Source organism: Medicago sativa, chromosome 2 (genome assembly GCF_051527215.1).
Source record: "Medicago sativa cultivar Bolivia chromosome 2, Bolivia_mono, whole genome shotgun sequence".
NCBI classification, from domain to species: domain Eukaryota; kingdom Viridiplantae; phylum Streptophyta; class Magnoliopsida; order Fabales; family Fabaceae; genus Medicago; species Medicago sativa.
The window spans coordinates 3,871,184-3,893,415 of NC_140750.1; the positions used below are offsets into that span (position 1 = coordinate 3,871,184).

General features: G+C 32.6%; 3 protein-coding genes across 5 annotated transcripts; 1 reads left to right on the forward strand and 2 right to left on the reverse strand.

Moving 5' to 3' along the window:
* Positions 1-7,912: 7,912 nt before the first annotated feature.
* Positions 7,913-9,427, forward strand: LOC146943736 (putative transcription factor At1g61730). The gene has a single exon (XM_085742007.1). It carries the CDS (start codon positions 7,982-7,984, stop codon positions 9,239-9,241), a length of 1,260 nt encoding a protein of 419 aa, XP_085598133.1. The 5' UTR covers positions 7,913-7,981; the 3' UTR covers positions 9,242-9,427.
* A 2,701-nt stretch (positions 9,428-12,128) lies between these two features.
* On the reverse strand, positions 12,129-13,335 carry LOC146943737 (putative 4-hydroxy-4-methyl-2-oxoglutarate aldolase 3). Of its 2 annotated transcripts, none has more exons than XM_085742008.1 (2): positions 13,186-13,335; positions 12,129-12,713 (listed from the first exon to the last, which is right to left on the reverse strand). In XM_085742008.1, exon 2 carries the CDS (start codon positions 12,699-12,701, stop codon positions 12,201-12,203), a length of 501 nt encoding a protein of 166 aa, XP_085598134.1. In that variant the 5' UTR covers positions 12,702-12,713; positions 13,186-13,335; the 3' UTR covers positions 12,129-12,200. The 2 variants fall into 2 exon arrangements, with proteins under 2 accessions (XP_085598134.1, XP_085598135.1); XM_085742009.1 differs by having other exon boundaries at positions 12,129-12,735; positions 13,186-13,315.
* A 1,337-nt stretch (positions 13,336-14,672) lies between these two features.
* LOC146943738 (uncharacterized) lies at positions 14,673-18,355 on the reverse strand. 2 transcript variants are annotated; one of them, XM_085742005.1, is made up of 5 exons: positions 18,234-18,355; positions 16,287-17,557; positions 15,900-16,140; positions 15,100-15,179; positions 14,673-14,892 (listed from the first exon to the last, which is right to left on the reverse strand). In XM_085742005.1, the coding sequence occupies exons 2-5, from the start codon at positions 17,529-17,531 to the stop codon at positions 14,821-14,823; spliced, it is 1,638 nt and encodes a 545-aa protein (XP_085598131.1). In that variant the 5' UTR covers positions 17,532-17,557; positions 18,234-18,355; the 3' UTR covers positions 14,673-14,820. The 2 variants fall into 2 exon arrangements, with proteins under 2 accessions (XP_085598131.1, XP_085598132.1); XM_085742006.1 differs by lacking the exon at positions 18,234-18,355 and having other exon boundaries at positions 16,287-18,197.
* Between the last annotated feature and the right edge of the window lie 3,877 nt (positions 18,356-22,232).

Consider the following 22,232-nt stretch of genomic DNA (forward strand, 5'->3'; position numbering starts at 1 on the left):
CCTCTCTCTCTCTCTCTCTCTCTCTCTCGGTTTTCTTCTAGCTTTATTGTTGGACCGATTGAACCGGTTTGTTGGGCCATGATTTTTTTTTCAAATTATGATTTTGAAGTTAACGGTCTTGTTTGACATTGAGAAACCATTGACCGACATTAGCATTTGTTTTTTAATAGGGAAAAAGTCATTTGATCCTGAATGTGTAATGAGTAGTCGTACTCGTACTAGTCTCTTAATATGTTGGTCAAATTAGTTTTTCATTGTGCAATATATTAGTCAAAATGGTCTTTTACATTAAAATATTTTGTTGATATTGTTATATTAATCTCTCGATATACTTACATAATATCATATCAGTTTTTATAGTACTTGTCATATCAATTCATACATGAAAAGAGTTGATGTTGGTATTGAGGGACGACTATTTTAATGTCAATGACTATTTTGATTAATGAAGTTTACGATCAGCGATTATTATAAAATTTTGATATTTTCAGGGACTATTGTGGTTAGTTATTGCACATTCAGATAACAAAATGATTATTATCTCGTTTTTTAAAAGAAAATAGAACATCTTGATTAAGCATAAACTAGAGATATATATATATATATATATATATATATATATATATAGAGAGAGAGAGAGAGAGAGAGAGAGATTGTGCTCCATCTGTCTCATATTATATGATATAGTCACTAATGCACAATTTTGATCTTAAATATCTTTAATAATCTATTAAAAAAATATGAAAATTTAATATTTTTGAAAATATTCTTCAAGACGAATCTAACAACATCTTATATGTTATATTTTGTCTTTATATTTTAGTAGAAAAATTGGTCAAAGTATGATATATGAACATTAGTACACATTTTTAAATTAAGTCATTTAAAATGGGACGGGGGAAGTACTAAACTAATCATGGCTTTTATTTGCAGGAGTATGGTTCAAACTCTGCATTTCTCGTTTTTTTACACTTAAATGTTTGAATATACTTAGTGACAAAAAGTAACAATTCTAAGGAGCATGTTAACGAGTACCTCTATGACACTCTTTAAGGATCATAAGCAGTAATTATTTATAAAAATATGTGTAATCAATGCATTGAAAATCGAAATATTTGATTTTTGGGTTAAATATGTTTTTAGTCCCTATAAATATATCAACTTTTCATTTTAGTCCCTCTAAAAATTTCCTTCAACTTTTAGTCCTTATAAATTTTTCAATCACTACTTTTGGTCCCTATTTTTAAGTTATTTTTTGTACTTTTTAATGAAATTATGCAGAAATGTGAGAATATTGTAAAAAAAAAAAAAAAAATTTCAACAAAACACAAATTAAATATGAATTTTCAACCGAAAAAAATATAAAAATTCATATTAAATTCATGTTTTGTTAAAAAATTCTAATTTTTTTTTTTAAACAGATTATTATATGAATTTTTCTGCAAAATTTTATTCAAAAATATGAATTTTACATACGAGTTTACTATTTAAAGTAGGGACCAAAAATGAAGATGAAAAATTTTGTAGGGACTAAAAATTGAAGAAAATTTTTAGAGGGACTAAAACGAAAAGTTGGCATATTTATAAGGACCAAAAACATATTTAACCCTTGATTTGTTAAAATAATAATTGCTTATTTTAGAATACTTAAAGAGTGTCCCGGAGACCTTAATTCTAATATTATGTAAAATATTTTATACTAACAATCATAACATATCATTTATCTAAGAGCACTTCGATGAGAAAGTAAAAGGATTTTTTTTCCAACTTTCATCACTTATTATGGTCTAGCTCGAAAGACTTGTCTCTGCAGTTGCATAGGGAAGATGTTCACACATGGAAATCATAACATATTTTTTGTATGATTTTTAAGATATTTGCACAGGGAAGATGTTAAAAAAAATCATAACATATCATTTGTATGATTTTTAAGATAAAGATGAATATTTGCTCAAAAAAAAAAAGATGAATATATGATCTAAGTTAAATATTTTTAATAATCAGACAGTTATGATTAATAATTGTATCAAAAACCTTATAATATCAATGCATCTCGATTAAATTTTTAGTTTAACGTGGAAAATAATTAGGGCTAATTTAGTTGAGGTTTGTTTTTTGGTGGTGTCTGGGGTTCGAACCCTAGACATTGCATATATTATGTATTGTCCTTACCAATTGAGTTAAGCTCACAGGGGACACTTTAGTTGAGGTTTAAACCCATTGGATATATTCTAGAAGTATTAAATAAGTTATTAATCTCTATAAATATATCAAATTATATGTTTAGTCTTTCTACAAAATTTCTTCAAATAATGATCCTTTAAATATTTTCTATCAATATTTTTTGTCTCTGTTGTTAAGTCAACTCATGTGTGCGTCCTTTAAATTTTTGAATTAGTTTTTACAAGCATGTTTAGAATGTTATAAGATTTCTCCCAAAAAATTTAGAATTTTGGTTGAATTAAATATAAATTTTTAAACACCAAAAGCTTAAAAATTCATTCTAATTCATCTTTTGTTAAAAAATTATAAACTTTTCTGAGAGATATTCTTATAATGTATTAAAGTTGAGTGCAAAAAAATAATTCAAACTTTGAAGGGTGTAAATGAGTTGACGTAAAAATAGGGACCAAATATGTAAAATATTTGAAGGACTATTGTTTGAATAAATTTTTGGGGGACTAAAAACTAAATTGAATATATTTGTAAGGATAAAAAACTTATTTAATCAATCTTAACATTTTCAAGCCAAAGACAATCTATTTTAATATGTCATAGTCTTGTGGCAACCAATAAATCAAGGGTTAATTATGTTTCTAATCCCTATAAAATAGCGACCTTGTAAGTTTAGTCCTTACTTAATTTTAATAGCATTTTTAGTCCCTATAAAAAAAAATTTACTTATAATTTTAGTCCCTGCTAAAACAAAGTTTGATTAATTATCCTTAAACTCTTAAATTTTTGAACAATTTTTTTGAGACAAGATTAGAACATTATGAAAGGTTCGTTTACTAAAATTTAGAATTTTCAGACATGAAATGAATTAAATATGAATTTTTTAAAACGACAAAAGTTAAAGATAAAAAGTAATAAAATCTGGATGTAGAAATCAAATTTTGCGATAATTTTTTGCGGAGGAACTTTTAGTAATGTTCTAAACATGTCTGCAAAAAATTGTTCAAAAATTTAAGAGTTTAAGCATAAAGTAAACAAATTTGAATTGAGTAGGGACTAATACTCAGGGCAAAAAAAACAAAATTAGGGACTAAAAATGCTATTAAAATTAAGTAAGGACTAAACTTACAAGGTCGCTATTTTATAGGGACTAGAAACATAATTAACCCATAAATCAAATAGTAAATATTATTAAATGGTAATAACACAAGGTATAAGTTGTTAGTTCATTTGTTAGGGTCATTAACCATTTGAGTTGGTCAAGTCAATTATAAGCTTGTAACAAGACAAATGATATGTAAAGTAAATGATAATTGATTATCAATTATAACATGTTTTATCCAATAAATTTGCAGGTTTAGTCCTAAAGCTACCAATGTGTTGGCTGACATCGATGAAGCTAACAATGGGACTTAAGTGGTTTCCCCCTAAGGAAGATAGGAGCTGGAACGCTTGGTTCAACAAGTCTCTAATTTAAAGGATATCTACATCTTGATCAACAATTTAAAGCGCATGCCAACATTGAATATTTGCCAATATGATGTTTTATGCTAAAATATTTTCAAGTCATAACATTTGTGCCCATCATGGGGCCGTGGTAAAGCTTTTCCTGCAGACATACCCTATATTTGTCGGGGTAGATGGATATCGTTTCAACTTTTATTGTATGGATTGGTAGGTATTCCTTAAATCTCAAAAATCAAATCGGACGCATAATCTCAAAGCAAACGCATGTCGTCACAAATAGGGGTAACGATTGATATCCTTTTTCGAGGTTCTATACCTTTTGCATCAGTCTATAATAAAAATTAATCGTATATTGTGAGAAACCTGTGGAATTAGAAGTTGGGGATATGAAACAGTAATTAACAATAAAAATGAAATTTTATTTCCGAATCCATGATGACAATACTTAAGTATGATAGCTTTATTTTCTTTTTCTTTTTGTTTATGTTTTATGTTCTTACTGTAATTTTAAAGTGTTGGGATCTTTTATTTTATTATGCGCTTTAATGGTTATAAAGTTGCGCGTGTGTGTGTGAAGAAGATGAACAAGACTATAAGTGTTAAAAGCGGAACCAAGTGGGAATGGGTAAGAACAAACCAGTGTAGTAAATATATATCATATCTGATATGATTTTACATGAGATGGTTAAAAATTGGTTGTTGAGCGTGCAAGACCTGTGTGGTTTGTGCACGTTAGAAGTAGCTCATAAGTGTAAACGAGGTTAAAATTTACAATCATTTCTCACATAACATGCATGACTCAGATAACATCTCAAAACTCATAAATCATCTAAAAAAAATGCACGACTCGAATAATCATATATAATACATGAAAAATGAGATAAATATGTATTATTTACAATATATATTGGTGGTTTGTGCATGTAGTTCACAGTATTGTTTGTAATTGAAACACATGACTCATGAAAAATGAGATAAATATGTATTATTTACAATATATATTGGTGGTTCGTGCATGTAGGTCAGAGTGTTGTTTGTAATTGAAATACATGACTCTAGAAGTCATGTTCGATTCATGAGAATCACATAAAATCAATTGTGTGTGATTTATTTAGGAGCAAATTGCATTCATCTCTTGTGAGATTTTGTTAAAAGACACTCACACCCCCTTTAGATTGAGAAAAAAAAACACGTATCTCCCTTGACACCATCAACAATCATTACGTTTTTTTATATCCTTTTATTTTTCTCTATGTATACCAGTGTTTTTCCACACCAAACCATATCAAACGCTCACAAATTTCCTTTGAAAACATGTACCACACCTAGGGATGTGAATAGGCCCGGTCGGCCTACAGGGGCCTACGACCTAGCCTACAACAGGCCAGGTCCTGACAGACTTTTTTCTAAAATAGAGAAGGCTTAGGCTTTTTTAAAAGCCTATTTACCTTAAAAGGTCAGGCCACATACCATTCAAAAAGACTCTTAGGCCTATTAGGCCGGCCTATTTAAGTAAATATGAATAATATTATTTATTATTATATTATATTATATTTTGTACTTTGAATTAAAATAAAAATTTGTTAACTTTTTTAGTATTTTAAGCTTATTAGTATACATTAATTTTTTGTATTATTTAAATGTATTATTATAAACTAGAATTGAAATATGATACAATATATAGTCAAATTCCCTGAAAACTCATGTTTATCAAAAGAGAGTTTAATCTAATTGATATATTAGTTCGCTAGTCTATTTAAACTTAGATCGTATTGTTTATTTAAAGATGTTGATATGAGATAGACCTTTAAACAGGCTTGTAGGCCATACCAGGCTTTCAGAAGGTCAGACTCAGACCTAAAAAGTAAGCTTATGACAGGCCGCAGGTCAGGCTTAGGCCTTCAAAAAGTTTGGCAGGCCAGGCTCAGGCTTTGCAAAGCCTAGCTCGGCCTAGCCTATTCTCACTCCTATTTAAGAAAAAAGTCTGCCACTCCTATTCCCACTCCTTTATATAAGTTGTTTTTTATCCATCTAAAAAAATATGACGATATTTAAACGGTAAAAAAAATTACAATATTTATTTTTTCCCCGAAATGAAAAAATACATTAATTCTTGAATAAATATACAAAAAATAATAATGTTTGAACAACCAAAACTATTAGCACAATTATTTATTTTATAAAAAATCAAACTATTACCACAATTATTGAACAACCTCTGATTAGCCTTACAACAAAATCATATCATTTTAATGCAAGTCTATCGCTTCAAATTTTAATGCAATCACATACCAAATCCAAACCAAAACTAGATTACTTATATAAATATATTTTTAAAAGGATATTACTTCTATAAATAATGTTACTTAATTTATTCAAGGGTGTATAAATGATGTGTTAAGCCAGGTTGCATTGTACCTGACTTAAATCTAACTAAGTGGGGTAGCACTTTGGTGACATTGAGGTGTCAATGTCATGTGACATTGGTCAACCACATTGTCACAAGTGTGTAAAATGACAAAAAATACTTGTTAGTGAAAGAGAAGAAAATGCTTGTTAGTGACATTGTGGTTGGCCAATGTCACATGACATTGACACCCCAATGTCACCAAAGTGCTACCCAACTTGGGTAACACTTTCTTCTCTTTCACTAACAAGCATTTTTTGTCCTTTTGCACACTTGCGACATTATGGTTGGTCAATGTCACATGACATTGGCATCCCAATGTCACCAAAGTGCTACCCAACTAAGCCGATATTGTACACCCCTAGATCTAAAGGAATATAAACTTTTGTTGTGATTTTGTCCTTTCTAAGTTTACCCTTTATATAAACTATTTTATTTATAGTATAATTCTTTTTTATTTAACTAAATAATTAAAATTATCAAATATTTATAATTTTTATATATAAAATGATACTAAGTTTTGATGTAACATTTTTTTTCCTCATTTTACCCTTCACTTATTTAATTTTTAAGTAAATGAAATTTTTTTTTGAACTATTTGTTTTATCTTTTTTTTTGGTTACAACTATTTGTTTTATCTAAAAAAGCGTAAGATGTTAGTCTCAATTCAAGTAAGCAGGCAAAAAAACATTCGAAGTTTTAAATTCTCGCAAATACATCCTTAGATTAGAGAAAAGACAAAAAAATCTCACGAAATTGTAAAACGTTAGTCAATTAGCCTCATTCGTCAGTTTCATCTGTTAGTCAACATGACATGATTGTTGATCGTCTATGTGACACTGCCACATCATATGGGATATTTGTTTTTTTTATTTTATTTTAAAAAAATTAGATTTTTTAGCGATAACATCATGAGCAAATACCACCCTTAAAATTTAACACTCATATGCAAAATGCTTCTTGAAATTGATAATAATCAAACAAATTGGCCCCTATGACAAACAATTTTTATTTTATTTTTTTAAAAACAGTCAATTTCATTAGAAAGGAATGAGAAAATTGATCTCAACCATCATGTGATCTTTTGCCAAACATTAACCGCCACAAGACAATGCAAGAAAAGGTGATTCAAAGTCTCCACTACTCCCCCACAAAAACCACAACAACGAGGAAACATTTGGATTAATTATCTTACGTAAGGCAAGGTTGCTTCTAGTTGAGATCCGATCTCTAAGTAATGTAATTATATCCTTCCACCACCTGCGTAGTAAGGACATAACACACTACACCACATTCCTTCCATCAACCACTTTGGAGATATGATTTTCATATTTTCCCTTAAGAAACTCCTTCCAAAGCGAATCACCGCTTTGAATTAACCGCCACCTTCATTTTGTCAAAACACTAAAAAAAAAGTGCAAAAAATTGGTTGTCACAAACACCGATTTACTTGATTATTATCAATTTCAAGAGACGTTTTGTACATAGAAGTTAAATTTAAGGAGGTATTTGCTTGTAATGTTATGTTAAAAAGATCCAACCTTTTTTTTAACAAGTATCAAATCAAATTGATCAACTTTTTAACCACTTGAAAGGGTTTTTTATTTTTTATTTTCTTATTTACTCGTCTTAATTTAATTCTCTACCCTTGTTTAAAGGGTCTTGTTAACGAGTGTCTCCGGGGCACTCTTTAAGCATCCTAAAATTAGTAATTATTCTTTTGAAAAGTCAATTGTTACAATTTCCAATGCATTCAATACACAACTTTTCATTAAAAACTTGCTATTTAAAGTGCTTAAAGAGTGCCCGGGGGCACTCGTTAACATTTCCCTTGTTTAAATGGTGTGAAATCTGATTCTTCGCTTCATTCACTAGCCACAGTCACTATCCTTCCAAAAACCCCTGAAACCCTAATCACATCCCAAATTCTCGATGGCGCCAAAGCCAAAGAAACGCCTCGCTCTCGTCGACGACCCACCCACCGCCTCTTCCTCCGACGAGGATCAACCACCTTCAACCCAAAAACCAGCCGACAAAGTAGTCAACGAAGAACATGAAGATTCATCCTCAGAAGAAGAAGGAGATGGAGAAGAAGAAGGTTCTTCATCTGAAGAAGAAGATGATAATCAAACTCAACAAACTCCTTCAAAAGATTCAAAACCCGCTTCCAAAAACCCTCCTCCTTCTACTCCTATCTCTACCCCTAAACCCGCTGAATCTGAATCCGGCTCAGAATCCGGTTCTGAATCTGGAACCGAATCTGATTCTGAACCGGAACAGAAATCGGAACCCACTCCTCCTCCTAACCCTAAAGTTAAACCACTTGCTTCAAAGCCCATGAAAACCCAAACCCAAGTCCAAGCCCAAGCCCAATCAACTCCGGTGCCGACCAAGTCCGGAACTAAGCGTGCCGCCGAAAGTAACACTGGAAACGATTCAAAACGTTCCAAGAAGAAAACCACCGGTGGTGGTGGTTCTGATGATGAGAATGAGGCGGAGGAGGATGTGAAATTGACTGGTGAAGACTCGAAGAAGAACTTTCAGAGATTGTTTAGTGAAGAAGACGAGCTTGTGATTCTCAAAGGACTTGGGGATTTTGTGGCGAAGACTGGAAAGGATCCGCTGAAGGAAGCAGCTGCATTTCACGGTTTCGTGAAGAAATCGATGAAAGCTGAGGCCAATGCTCAGCAATTGAAGAGAAAGGTTCGTGGTTTGAAGAAGAAGTTTGAAAGCAGTGACAATTTTACCAAAGCTCATGATAAGAGAGCATTTGATCTTTTCAAGGTTTGGAGCAAAATTGCTTCTAAGGAAGCTGAAGAAAACGGAAAATCTAACGAGAAAATCACAAAGAGTGCTAAGAAGGAAGCTCCTGTTAAAAATGGTGGTTCTGCTAGGAAGGAATTAGCTATAGTTACTAAGAATGAAAGTGGAAAAGTGGAAAGTGGTGTTGGTAAGAGTTTCATTTTGAGCGAACTGGTTAAATTTGATGAGGCTGCGGGTATAGCTGTGCTGGATAAGGATGCTGCAAAAAGCGGTTTGGAATTGATGGGGGAGTCAGATAGGGTTGAGTTGGAGGAGAGGTGGAAGAAGTTGCAGGCTGCCGAGATGGAAGTGTTTTTGAATCGCGCTGAGGTGGTTAGGGAGCAGACTAGATTGGCATTGCAGGAACTCAAGAAGAAATCAAGCAAATAGGGTTCTCTTTTTTAGGTATAGTTTTGTGTCTAATGTGATACATGTTTTGGATATGCTATCTGTTTATTTCTGTAGGGATTGAGGCTGTCTTATTGTTGTTGGATTTATAACATTGTGTTGTTTGATTGCTGATGACTATGAAATTATTGTGGTTTAGAAATTCCATATATTCTCTTGCTGAACATATATTCATTGTGTTGTTTTGATGATTGTAGTATTGTTATACCAATATGTTTGTGCATGCGGTTATAGATAGCTTAAGCACGGGCCCAAACAGATTGAGAGATCTATGAAATGGATTTCAAAACTAGCACTTGGTTGTTGAATTTTTGTTGCTCCTGTTCGTTGGACTATTATGATGATTGTTATTTATCAATGAATCTACTAGTTTGAAGGATTTCATTGTATTCCAATGAAGTTGTCAGAATGTGATATGGAATACAATGAAGAATGGAGACAGTGTTACATATATGTTTGTTTTCCATCTTATCCATCATTCCCAATCTTTTGAAGTTTTACTCATTCTATCCTGGTAAATCAGTTTTTGAATGTTCATTGAAGTTTCTAGTGTCCGAGGAAAATACCCTAATTGGGAGCTTAGTTTGATCAACGGGTGAATGCATTTTGCTATGGCAGCTAAACTTTGCTATTTCATATATTCAGTTCAGGAAATTCAGTTAATAGTAGATTATAGCTAGTCCTGCACAATGGCCTATATTATTGTGGAAATAGGTCCTTTCTCTTCCCTCATGAACCCCTTTCCCAAGTACACTGTTTTGAAACATGAAGGATTAAGGATATCTTAATATCTTAATTTTGAGGTTGTCACATGGTTGTTATTTTTAGCAACTGTGCTGTTTAATTATTGACTTACGAAATTTTGATGGTTTAGAAATTAGGCTGTAAGTTCTTTGAAATGGATTTCAGAACAAGCTCCTGGTTGTTGAGCTTTTGTTGATTGTGTTCTTTGAACTATTATGATGAGTATTATGGATCATTCAATCAACAATAGAATGTGTTCTTTGCCACCTTAGCCATCGACTCCCAATCTTTTGAAGTCTAACCTGTTAAAACTTATATCTTATGGCTGAGCAAAGTGCGCCTTCGTTGAGAGAGTGCTTTAATCAGTGACTGAATGCATTATGTAATGGCAGCTAAGCTTTGCTATTTTATATGTTCAGTTCACTTATAGATTATAGTTTTGGTCGTGTACACTGGTCTCCGTTATTGTGGCAATAGGTCAATTATCTTCCTTCATGAATCCCTTTACTACCAACACACTATTTTGAAACACCAGGCCAGGTTTATCCAAGCAAATACTTCAATCAAACAGTAAGGAATATGGACATCTTAATTCCTTCACGGACTTTACTAGCAATTTGGGCTGTTTGATTACTGACTGTATGAAATTATGATGGATATTCTCTTGCTGAACACACTTGTGCACATCTGTTATGATGATCACAATATTCCATTAGTATGTTTGCATATGTGGTTAGAGAGAGCTTAAGCACCGGCTCAAACAGATTGGGAGATCTCTGAAATGGATTTCAAAACATGCACTTGTTCTGTTCTGAACTCCTGTTGGTTGTGTTTTTTTGAACTAATATAATGATCATTATGCACTAACGAATCCACGGCTAGTTTGAAGGGTTCACTTTATAATTTCAATCAAGTTATGAGAATGTGCCATGAGAATTGGCAGCAGATGTGTTTTCTTTGTTTCATTCACCTTAGTCCTAGACTCCCAAATTTTTATTTAGGGAGTGCTTTGATCAACGGGTGAATTAATTTTGTTACGGCTGGTGAACTTTGCTATTTTAAATGTTGAGTTCTTATATACTGTATTATAGTTTATTTTGCACACTGCTCTACATTGTTCTGGCAACTGGTCCTTTCCCTTCCTTCACGAACCCTTTTAGCCATTAAGGAAATAAGGATATCTTAGTGACAAAACTACGTTGAATTTATTATTGCTTTAATACTTGCCCATCAAAAGACAAAAACATTGCATTGTCCTGGTATTTTTTCTTGCCCATCAGCGCACTGTTCAAATATTTTAATCTAAGTATTTCTATTTCACTGTCAGCCTTCACTGTATAGTAATGTCAGCCTGCTCTGTATAGTAAATGGTAGAAATTGTTAAACTTACGACATGCAAAAAAAAAAAAAAAAAACTGTTAAGAGCACCTCATGGTGAATGGCTAAAGTGAATTTCACATTGCTATTTCACTCTAGTAATCCATTTGTTTTTTGCTCAAGTGGTTCAAGTAATCCATTTGTTTTTTGCTCAAGTGGTTCAACTATGAAGAACTTACTACGACTCCTATACTTTCCCAATGTATTGTTCGTTCAAACTTTTTTTTTTTTTGAGAGGATTGTTGGTTCAAACTTGTTTCAGCAAATAATTATTCTTCTCAGTTGTCTTAATGTCAACCTGCTTTAATGGTGACTTTTTGAACTAAGACTCTTTGATGACTATCACGGGAGAGTATCAAGACCTTTTTCATTAGAAATTTCAAGCACAAACGATCTTAATTGAAGTATAAAAAAATATAACAAGTCCATGCCCTTGGATTAGTTAAATGTAACAACATGTGATTCCCAACCGGAGGCCGGTTGATGAGCAACAATATTTGCTACTATTACTTCATGATGACGTTTTGGACGAGAAAGCCTCTTATATGATCACCTACTGTAGACTAATGGAAATTACCACTCGGAGTTTGTGAGCAAGCTTTGTTTGGTTAGGGAAATATGCAATGCCATTTTGCGTGTTACAAAGAGTAAACCTTTTTAGGAGTAAGTAATACGAATGGCACTTGTTTACTTTAAACATATGTTGTGTTAGGCAATGAAATTCTGAAATACTTAGCATGACATGACATTACAACAATGGCTCAAACCTGAAATCCAATTGAAAAAACATTACACCTCTAAAGTACAGTCTACTACTATTTCAAATGGACAACTCAAACTTGGATACAATGATACCATCATTATCTGCATAGAGCCATTCTCCATCACGAATAAAAGTTCCTCCAACATAAACAGCAACATGTTTTTCACCAGTACCGTTTTTATTGGATTTAAGTGGATGAGAAGCCAAAGCTCTAACACCAACTTGACACAAATTAATCTCATCCACATCTCTAATACAACCATTCACAACAATCCCAGACCACCCCATGTTTTGTGCCAACTGCACCAAATTCCCTCCAACAAGAGCACACCTCATGCTTCCTCCTCCATCAATAACCAAAACTCTTCCTTCTCCTTTTGTTTCAAGAAGTTCTCTTACCAACACATTGTCTTCAAACACTTTTACGGTAACAACAGGCCCCGAGAATGCCCGAGACTGGCCATACATCTGGAACACTGGATGAAGTATCCTCAAGTCACCATTTGTTAAATGTGTTGCGTTTGTGTCACATATCTCTGCTGTTGGTAGAGAATCCATATTACACTACTCCTGCAACCACATGCAAAAGAACCTTTACTTATAGTTATAGTAAATCCCCGTGTCGTGAAAATTTTCTGCGGTGAAATCTCAACCACTCATTAATTACTGCTTTACGCAGTTAAATTTTCCAATACTTGTTATTGTAAAGGTAAATGAACCTTTTACCTATAGTTACAACGGATCAACTAGGCTTAATTTAGAGTCTTCTGTCGTGAAATTTGTGCAGTGAAATCTCAACCATTCATTTATTTTTTTTATGGTATACAGTTAAAGTCATTTTGATAAATTCTATGGCAAGGATTTCAACTGGACTCTCTAGTTAAAATTCCACAGGAGAGAATCCTGTTTACATGAAGAAGTTAGTTGCTCTGAATATTAACTACATAATGAAAGCATAAGATTGAAATTCAGGTTGAAACAACCAAGCTAGCTTAAATTATTATGCAAACTAAGGTAAAAAACAGAAGCAGCTTATGCTTACCAAAATGAAGAGGAGAGATGAAGGAAGCTGAAGAAGAGTTGAGGAATTAAATTAATGGGATTGGCCCTTTAGCCTATGTTTGCTTTTATTTATGAAAATGTGAGGAGGGGGATTTATACCAAGAGTAAGAGTGACACATGAAATGAATATGGGAAAAAAAAAACTTGATAAACATGATAAATATATTATTTTGTCACAAGTGGAATGAAACTCAACCTAAATTATGTGTGGCTCATAATAAAATCAGAAGTACAAACATCCAAATATGACGATCTCAGTACCCTTGATATATGTGCCACGATATCCAGTCGGTCAGATAATTCAATTGGTAGCATTAGCAACAAGTCAACTAACAATGGGCAACGCAATTTATTATTTATACTGTGTATCTAATTCTAAAAATAGTAAACATGACAGTTTTAAAAGTATACAAAATAAATACCAAAATAACATCAAGCTTTTATAAAATTACTATTACTGAATCAAAATTTTAAAATCGATTCAATTTTAATTGAATATATATTATGTTTATTTTTTAAAGATTAATATATTATTCATATTTTATATCAAAAAAATTACTCATCCCTATATCGGTGTATATTTCTAAGCATGTATGAGAAATAAAAGTCAATTTAGTCCTTAAACTATCATTATATCACAAATTTTGTACCTAAACTATTACAATCAACTAAAAGGTCCTTAAACTATGAGAAATGTGATCCATAGACTATACTCTCGTCCATCAATTTGGTCCTTAGATCAGTCAACTGACGGACCAAATTGATGTATTTCTCAAAGTTTGGGGCCTTTTAGTTGATTTTAAAAGTTTTGGGACTAAATTGGTGAGATAATGAAAGTTTAGGGACTAAATTGAATTTTGGTGGCTAGATGAACATAGGTTCTAACCATAACAAAAAATGAAACATTTGAAAAATCATTTTTAAAATAAAGCTATAACAAATATGCCTTTTATTCTACTTTGAATCACTTTTATTTTTTGATCATAATGCATAGTATTTAATAATTGTGCTTCTGAAAGTAGAAGTTCATCTCAACTTTCATGACAGAGATTGCGATTCAGTCAATATTAGTTACAGCAATCAAGTCACAGCCTAGGTTCCATTGTAAGAACGGGGGAGATATACCATTGGTTTCATGGCTAGAGTGCGAGAGTTAAGAAGTGGAGTGATAAAGATGGTTTTCGGTTCAATTTCCACTTCAAGTTCAACAAATACTAACGAATTAACATTAAACATACTAGTTGTTTAAAAAAATATGCATGGACCGGGATAAAACTAGTTGTTCTCAAAATTATTTTTAGAGGTATATTTCAGAGACCAAATATAGTTTCATATTCTGTTTTCACAAGGTTCAGTTTAGACCTTTACTCTAATTGTTAAGCTCGAATAAACCATTTTCCTCTAACTCTTACTGGTATATTAAAAGAGACGAAAAAAAGATATGATAATCAAGGAATTGGAAAGAGCTGTCAAGGAAGTAACTTTAACTTTCAGCAATTCAGCTACTGCATACATTGTCATAGTTCAGTGATAAGTTTAACTGTACATACAAACTGCTGCCTGTATAGATTCAAAAACCATTGCTTCCAAATCCTAGAAATAAAAGATTCCATTTTTACATTTTCCGCAATATCTCCAAACATGTTTCGTCACGCCAAGGCTGAAATCTTCCCACGAGGCTCACTTTCTGCAAAAATGGACAGAAAAAAGTACATCAGGATAGCTTCAATCGCAAGCAATTCACAGCAGTTAGCAGATGCATACACGAAACTCACATATTCACCCATGTTGGAATCAAAGACATCAAAAATTGAATTATGAACACTACACTAAATAAAACTTCACAATTATACATACAGGAAATTATGTGAACATAAAATTTATTGACACTTACTTGCAACCAGAAAAAGAATCCACGCAAGAGAAACAAAACCCTATGCTGTTCCTTGAACTCAGCAATAGCTTTTACTAGATCTGCATAATTATGAAACAAATATTTGATAGATGCCAGAAATTAGATTGAGCATAGAAAGAGTTGAGCCTTAGTGAGAATAGAAGTTGAAAATCCAAAAGAAGTATAAAGTACCAAAAAACTTGAACAATCACAAATTAGAATATAGACTCAAATGATGTTCTTTCAACAAAATCTAAACCACATACTGATGATTAGAAATCAGTACTAGTCAGTCACAGAATGAGCCCAAGATTAAAAGGCATCATGATGTACCTTGATTACAGAGAAATCAAAGAATCCTCTACTGTTATATATTAGTTCAGTAATAAATTAACTCACAAGTTCATAAGCAAATTACATTTATTTGAGGCTCTAAATTACTCTTGACACATTGTTTTGGAAATAACATTCACAACTCAACCCCCTCACATTAAAATTTTACACAAACAGCCATCACAATATGGAGAAAATATATGTCAACAGGAATAGTTTTAGGGTTTTATGACAAGAAAGATGCAGTGTATAACCTTCTCTTCCCTTAAATCATATATATAATTTAACGAAGTTTTGGTTGGTCCACCCAACACATCAAGTGAGAGTTTTGTAACACTAGCTGTTAGGATTGAATCGAGAGAAATGAATCTTGATTGCATATTTAGGATCAAACTTTAAGCTACCATTTTTATAAACAAAAGAAGAAAATCCAAGTCAGAAGAATACTTGAGAAAATATGGACCTACCAGGGTGCATATCAAGATATGATTTGCTGAGACCATCACAGTGATATAATTTAACCACCCCCTGCCGTGTTTCTAGATGGCGTTCTTTTTTCGTTCGCTTAGATACTTTGAGCAGAAGGTCATCATACTCTTCTTGGTCATAAGGCCTTTCAAGACATTCCATAAGTGTTCTCCTAAATAGAGAATGATCATAAGCAGCTATTTGCTTGTTGTCTTCGGGGTTCGTTTCTTCTCCAAAACACTAAAAACAGATAGCATAAAGACGTGTTATGGAAGAAGTTAAGAATTTTTTTCTTTTAAAAAAAACTGAATAGCAAGCATTTTTAAGGATCATTTACAAAATATGACTGATACAGAGATATACTATGCAAAGTTGAAGACACTTACTGATGAATCATATGTCTTTGAAGAAACGAAAGAGGTGTTTCCACAAATTGGAAAAGAATCCAAAATAATTAGATCTGAATCAGAGGAATTACTATCATCCTCCACATTGGATGTGTTAGTGGCATTCTTATCACGAAAATACTCCTTATCGCCATCAACAATAGTCACAGAATTAAGGAACTGTTCATAATCTTTATTAAATTCCACATCAGAAACTAATGAACCGCTGCTATGATTACTAGCACAATAAGTTTCAATATCAGGATCATTTGTAGGCAAAAAGGATCCGTAATCTGCATCCATTCCATCATTGTCCTTGTTGATATCTGAACCACCACTATGATTACTAGCACAATCAGTTTCAATATCAAGATTATAAGCAGCCAAATAAGATGCATAATCTGCTTCCATTTCATCACTGTCGTTGTTGTTGCCATTTGAACCTTCACTGTGATTACTAACACAACCAGTTTCAATATCAGGATCATGTGTACGCAAAAAGGATGCGTAATCTGCATCCACTTCATCACTGTCCTTGTCGATATTTGAATCACCACTATGATTACTAGCACAATCAGTTTCAATATCATGATTATAAGCAGCCAAATAGGATGCGTAATCTGCATCCATTTCATCACTGTCCTTGTCGATATTTGAATCACCACTATGATTACTAGCACAATCAGTTTCAATATAATGATTATAAGCAGCCAAATAGGATGCGTAATCTGAATCCACTTCATCACTGTCCTTGTTGATATTTGAATCACCACTATGGTTACTAGCAAAATCAGTTTCAATGTCATGATTATAAGTAGCTAAAAAGGATGCGTAATCTGCATCCACTTCATCAATGTCATTCTTGTTGCCATTTGAACCGTCACTATGGTTACTAGCACAGTCAGTTTGAATATCAGGATCATGTGTAGGCAAAAAGGATCTGGAATCTTCATCCATTTCACCACCATTGTCACCTGTGTATGCACTCAAACCTATTAGCCAATCTTCATCTGCATCTTCATCTATCAAATGATCATTTTTATCAATTAAAACAGCAGTATTTCCACAAGTCTTCGCAGTTGTCTTTGTAGCAGTAGTGAAACAATTGTGCTTCAAACTATTATTCATTGCCTCCCGTCTCCTCCATCGCCTTTCTAACCTTATTCTTTTATCGTCAGAATAAGGACTTTCCAAATTCTCACTCATATGAGAATCAACTGGGTTAACCTTGATTGCACGCCCCATTTTCCTTGAATGTGAATAATATCCTCCTTTGAAATGGGAAAGAAAAACTCATTGTAAACATTAATAAAAATACCGAAACAGTCAATTTTAAGATCACAATTGATATCTTAAGGAAAATATTTATCTACAAATTTAAAGCACTCATTGACAGTATTCATACTCAATCTTACAAGATATTTGTAAACATGTCTGAATCATGATTTTAGGAACAAAAGAGCAACAATTGAATAGAAATTTCTTTAATCGTTTTATGTCTGATTGTTGTCATGTCATGTGCAGTTATTGAAATTTCATTGCTATGCATAAGTTAAGTGTGATTGTTGTCAAAGGTCCCTCCGTCCCATATTAAGTGACATAGTTGACTAGGAACAAAGGTCCAGGGTTCGAATCCAAAGGGAAAATACTAACGTAACAACTATCATACAAACAAAAAAAGAGTGCATGCATGCTCCTTATGTTAATAAAATTAAATAACAATTAAAGAAAAAACAAATGCAATAGGTTCATAGGGAGTAATAATACAAAGAAAACACAGAGAAAAGCAACAAAGGGGGATACAATACAAGTACAAGACAAAATTGTTGTTACATGATCAGCAATGGGTGTCGAATGAGTTCAATGTAACAACAGGAATAGAGAAACAAAACCAAGCGAAAGTGAAAAAGTGAAGAGTAACGTAGGTTACCGAGGCGAGGAACGTACCAGGTAGGTAGTGTGTTGGTTGAGTTGAGTTCAGAGACGCATTGATTGATATAAGGAAACAGACAGTACTAAGCTGTAACCCTTACTTACCCAACACACTTTAACGGGGAAGTTAGACTTTGTGGGCCAGGTGGTGTGGGCCCATACTTCAAGTTTTACACTCTTATTAAGAAAATTGGGAATTAATCACTTTAGTCCTGAATGGGAAAAGAGTAGCCACTTTAGTCCTTGAATGCTGAGAAATTGTAAAACAGTCTCTGAATATAGACTATGTTGGTAAATTTCAGAGACTAAAGTGACTAACAAAGTCTACATTCAGGGACTAAATTGACTAACTTAGTTTGCATTCAGGGACTAAATTGACTAACGGAGTCTACACTATTTTGCAATTTATCTGCATTCAGGGACTAAAGTGACGACTCATTTTCTATTCAGGGACTAAAGTGACTAATCTCTCTTAAGAAAATGGTTAATTACGTTGATTTTAATGACAAAATATGTATAAGTATCATTTACTAAAACACATTTATTAATTATAATTAGTAAAGTAGTTATATATAATTGAAAAACAATCATTTCGAAAGAAAAAAAAAAGCAATAAATAAGGGTATGTTAGTAGAAAAGATAATAAATGTTGTATTAGGATTATAAAATGGATTTAGATGTTCTCATGATCATAGTTCACTTGGCAGGAACTTGCATTATTATATGTAGGGGTCGGGATTCAAACCCCGGACAGACCACTTTGGACTGCCTTCACACTCTTCAGCAAAACTTTTCTTTTTTGACTCAGCCAATCACACAAGTTTTTGATTTTTTAGAGGGTCAAGCATACAAGTTAAATTCTACGAGTTGATTCCCAATATATAAAAAAAAACCTATTCAAATAAAGAACAAATTATTAATTTGGTCTTTAAACTATCACTCTCTTTTCAAATTTAGTTTTTCTAAATTATGTAAGTATAATAAGTTGTATCTAAAGTATATAATATTCGTCAATTTAATCTCTGTTATTGAGTTGTTAGTGACTAAATTGATGGAATTTCATATACTTTAGTGACAAAATTGACGAATTTCATAAAAATTAAGAACTACCATTATATTTACGTAGTCTATGGACTAAATCGGAAAATGAACGATAATTGATTGCCTAAATTGATGATTTATTCATTCAAATGAAAATAAAATACATGCAAGCAAATATTACGAAAAACACAGACCACAGACACCTACTAGTTGATATAGATGGTGCCTCCACTATTCAAAATCTCTGGATTCGTCACTGCGTAGAGGATATTTGGTTAAAAGAAAGAGTTTGACCAACTTTTGAAGGATTGAAATTTTCTTTTTGTTACCATGATATTGATACGAAATTTCTATGACCACTTAACAACGATTAATCTTTGTCGAAAAATTTAAGGGGAGCACAGGTTCTTCAATTCCAACCAAATTTTTTCATAATCAAGAATCAAACCCGTTCACCACTTGCTTAAAGGATCCACGTCTCTTACACTTGGATTAATCAATTGTTGGTTAGAAGATTGACATTTGACAGCAGTTACATGAGAAAATCAGATTTACACATTTAAAAAATATGTAGCATTTACATTTAATTGAGTGTGAGTATTGTATTCAAAGGTTTGAGGTTTAGCCTTAAGGTGTTTTATGTCTTAGATTGGATATTTTTTATTTTTTTTACAAGAGATTGGATATTATTCTTCACCCTAAATTATTTCATAAAAATATTGATATTTAATATATATATATATATATATATATATATATATATATATATATATATATATATTATTTTTAAAAATTGATATTTAGTCTAAACCAACTAACTCGTGGAATCAATATCATTGCCAATTAGCGGTAGCCCGAGCAAAGTTATAAACACAAGAATTGTTAGTATATAGAGAATTTAAACTTGAAACTTAGAGAGCAACATACTTTAAAGTCGCAAGTCTTCATCAGATAAAAGAAACATATAAAATGGGAAAGATTTTGTCTATCCTATACAACATCGCATAGGTTAAGACAACTAAAAACGAGATATTTTTATTGTAAACAATAATTTTTTTTTGAAGAAAGAAAACAATAATTATTTATTACAAAATTTTGTATTTAACATAAGGTGCACAAATTAAATTCTAAGATGAAATTCCTCTAAAAAAACTTGACTAAAAATAAAGAAAAAACTCCTCTAAAATAATACTCCCTCCGTTTCAAAATGAGTGTCGCTTTAGCCAAAAAAATTTGTTTCAAAATGAGTGTCGCTTTCAGTTTCCAATGCAATAATAACTTTTTCTTTTCAATTGTACCCTCCAATTAATACTCTGCACACTACTTCCAAAGTATTACTTTTAAAACTAACCAATAGTTAATAATGATAATTTGGTAAAATAATCATTCTCTTTCTCTTAATCATTGCATTTCTTAATATGTGTGTAAACACCTAAAACGACACTCATTTTGAAACGGAGGGAGTAAGTTTTAAGATAAACTTACTATTTTTAACTTTTTAATACTATGTAAATTTGTACATGATAGAAAAGTACACTAATGTTGTGTTTGGATTCATGGTAGGAGAACCAATTGCGCGTCCCGAGGCATAAAAAACGTGAAAACATAGAAGCTGTGAAAGGTAGATTTCACGCATAGAAGCTGTGAAAGGTAACTTTCACGTTAAAGCAGCTCTCTACCGTGATTTTCCATAAAGTACCACAGTACCAAACACAATGTAAAATTATAACAATGATACAAAAGTACTTAAAAGTTTTAGGGAATTAAAGTATTTGATATGAACCGATTGAGGGCAATTAAATTTTGCTACCCTTTTCTCACTTCTCGCAAATGTGAAACATATGAAGTCACACAATTACAACACACAAATAGAAAAGGAAAGGTTGAGAAGGGCTTGTGTTGAGTGAAGATAGGTGGCGGGAGGACGAGAAAAAGGTTTTTAAAGGTCTTTGGAAGATTCCGGCACCTTCGAAGGTGGTGGCTTTTACTGGGAAGGTTCTCCTTAATCGAATATCATATAAGGTTAATCTTGCATTGAGAAATGTGTTACCACTGGAAGAATCCATCTTGTGTGTTATGTGTGATACGATGGAGGAATCTCCGCTTCACCTCTTCCTTCATTGTGATTTGGCAAATTCGGTGTGGTTGAAGCTAATGGTGTGGCTAGATTGTTTTTTTATTACTCCTCCCAATCTTTTTGTACATTGGGAGTGTTGGGGAGGTTGGGAAAGAAATAAGAAAATCAAAACTGGCCGTAGGCTTATTTGGCTCGCAACGATATGGGTGTTGTGGAAAGCTCGGAATGACAAAATCTTTAATCGAAAACTTATGTGGTGGGAGAGTTAGTGGAGGAGATTAAAGTGTTGTCGTGGAGGTGGATGTCGAGTAGGACGCAATCACCGGTTTGCCTTTTATAAGAGTGGTGTTGGGATCCTATTTTATGTCTCGGAAGGGTAGGTAGGAGGTAGTGTGAGGCAGCCATGAAGTTTTTTGTATTGGGGTGTTTCGAACTTGAGGCGGTGATATGCTTCGTTATAAAGGTATATCTCAGCCTCAATGTCCGACGCCTTGTTGGTTTTTTTTGGTGGTTTTTGCTTTTCTCTGGTGGAGGTGTAACGTATATAGGCGGCACCATTGTTGTTCCTTCTTCTTTCCTTGCCGCGAGTTCTCTATGCGTCTTGCATATACTTGACGAGAATAAATTTAGCCATTTCAAAAAAAAAAAAAAAGGTTGAGAGAAACAATTTTAGCTTGAGAAAAACTTTGTAGGTTGAGAAAAACTCTAGTTTACAGATATAGATAGATAGATTGTGGAAAGGGAAGATAGTGATAGAGACTACAAAATATAACGTGAGAATGGGGTCAATAATTTTTTGGAGTGAAATGGTTAATTTATTTCTTTTAACTTAACTCAATTAATTTAAGCAGGAAAAGTTTTAGCAATAATAGAAAAATCTGACTTCCTCAAAAAAA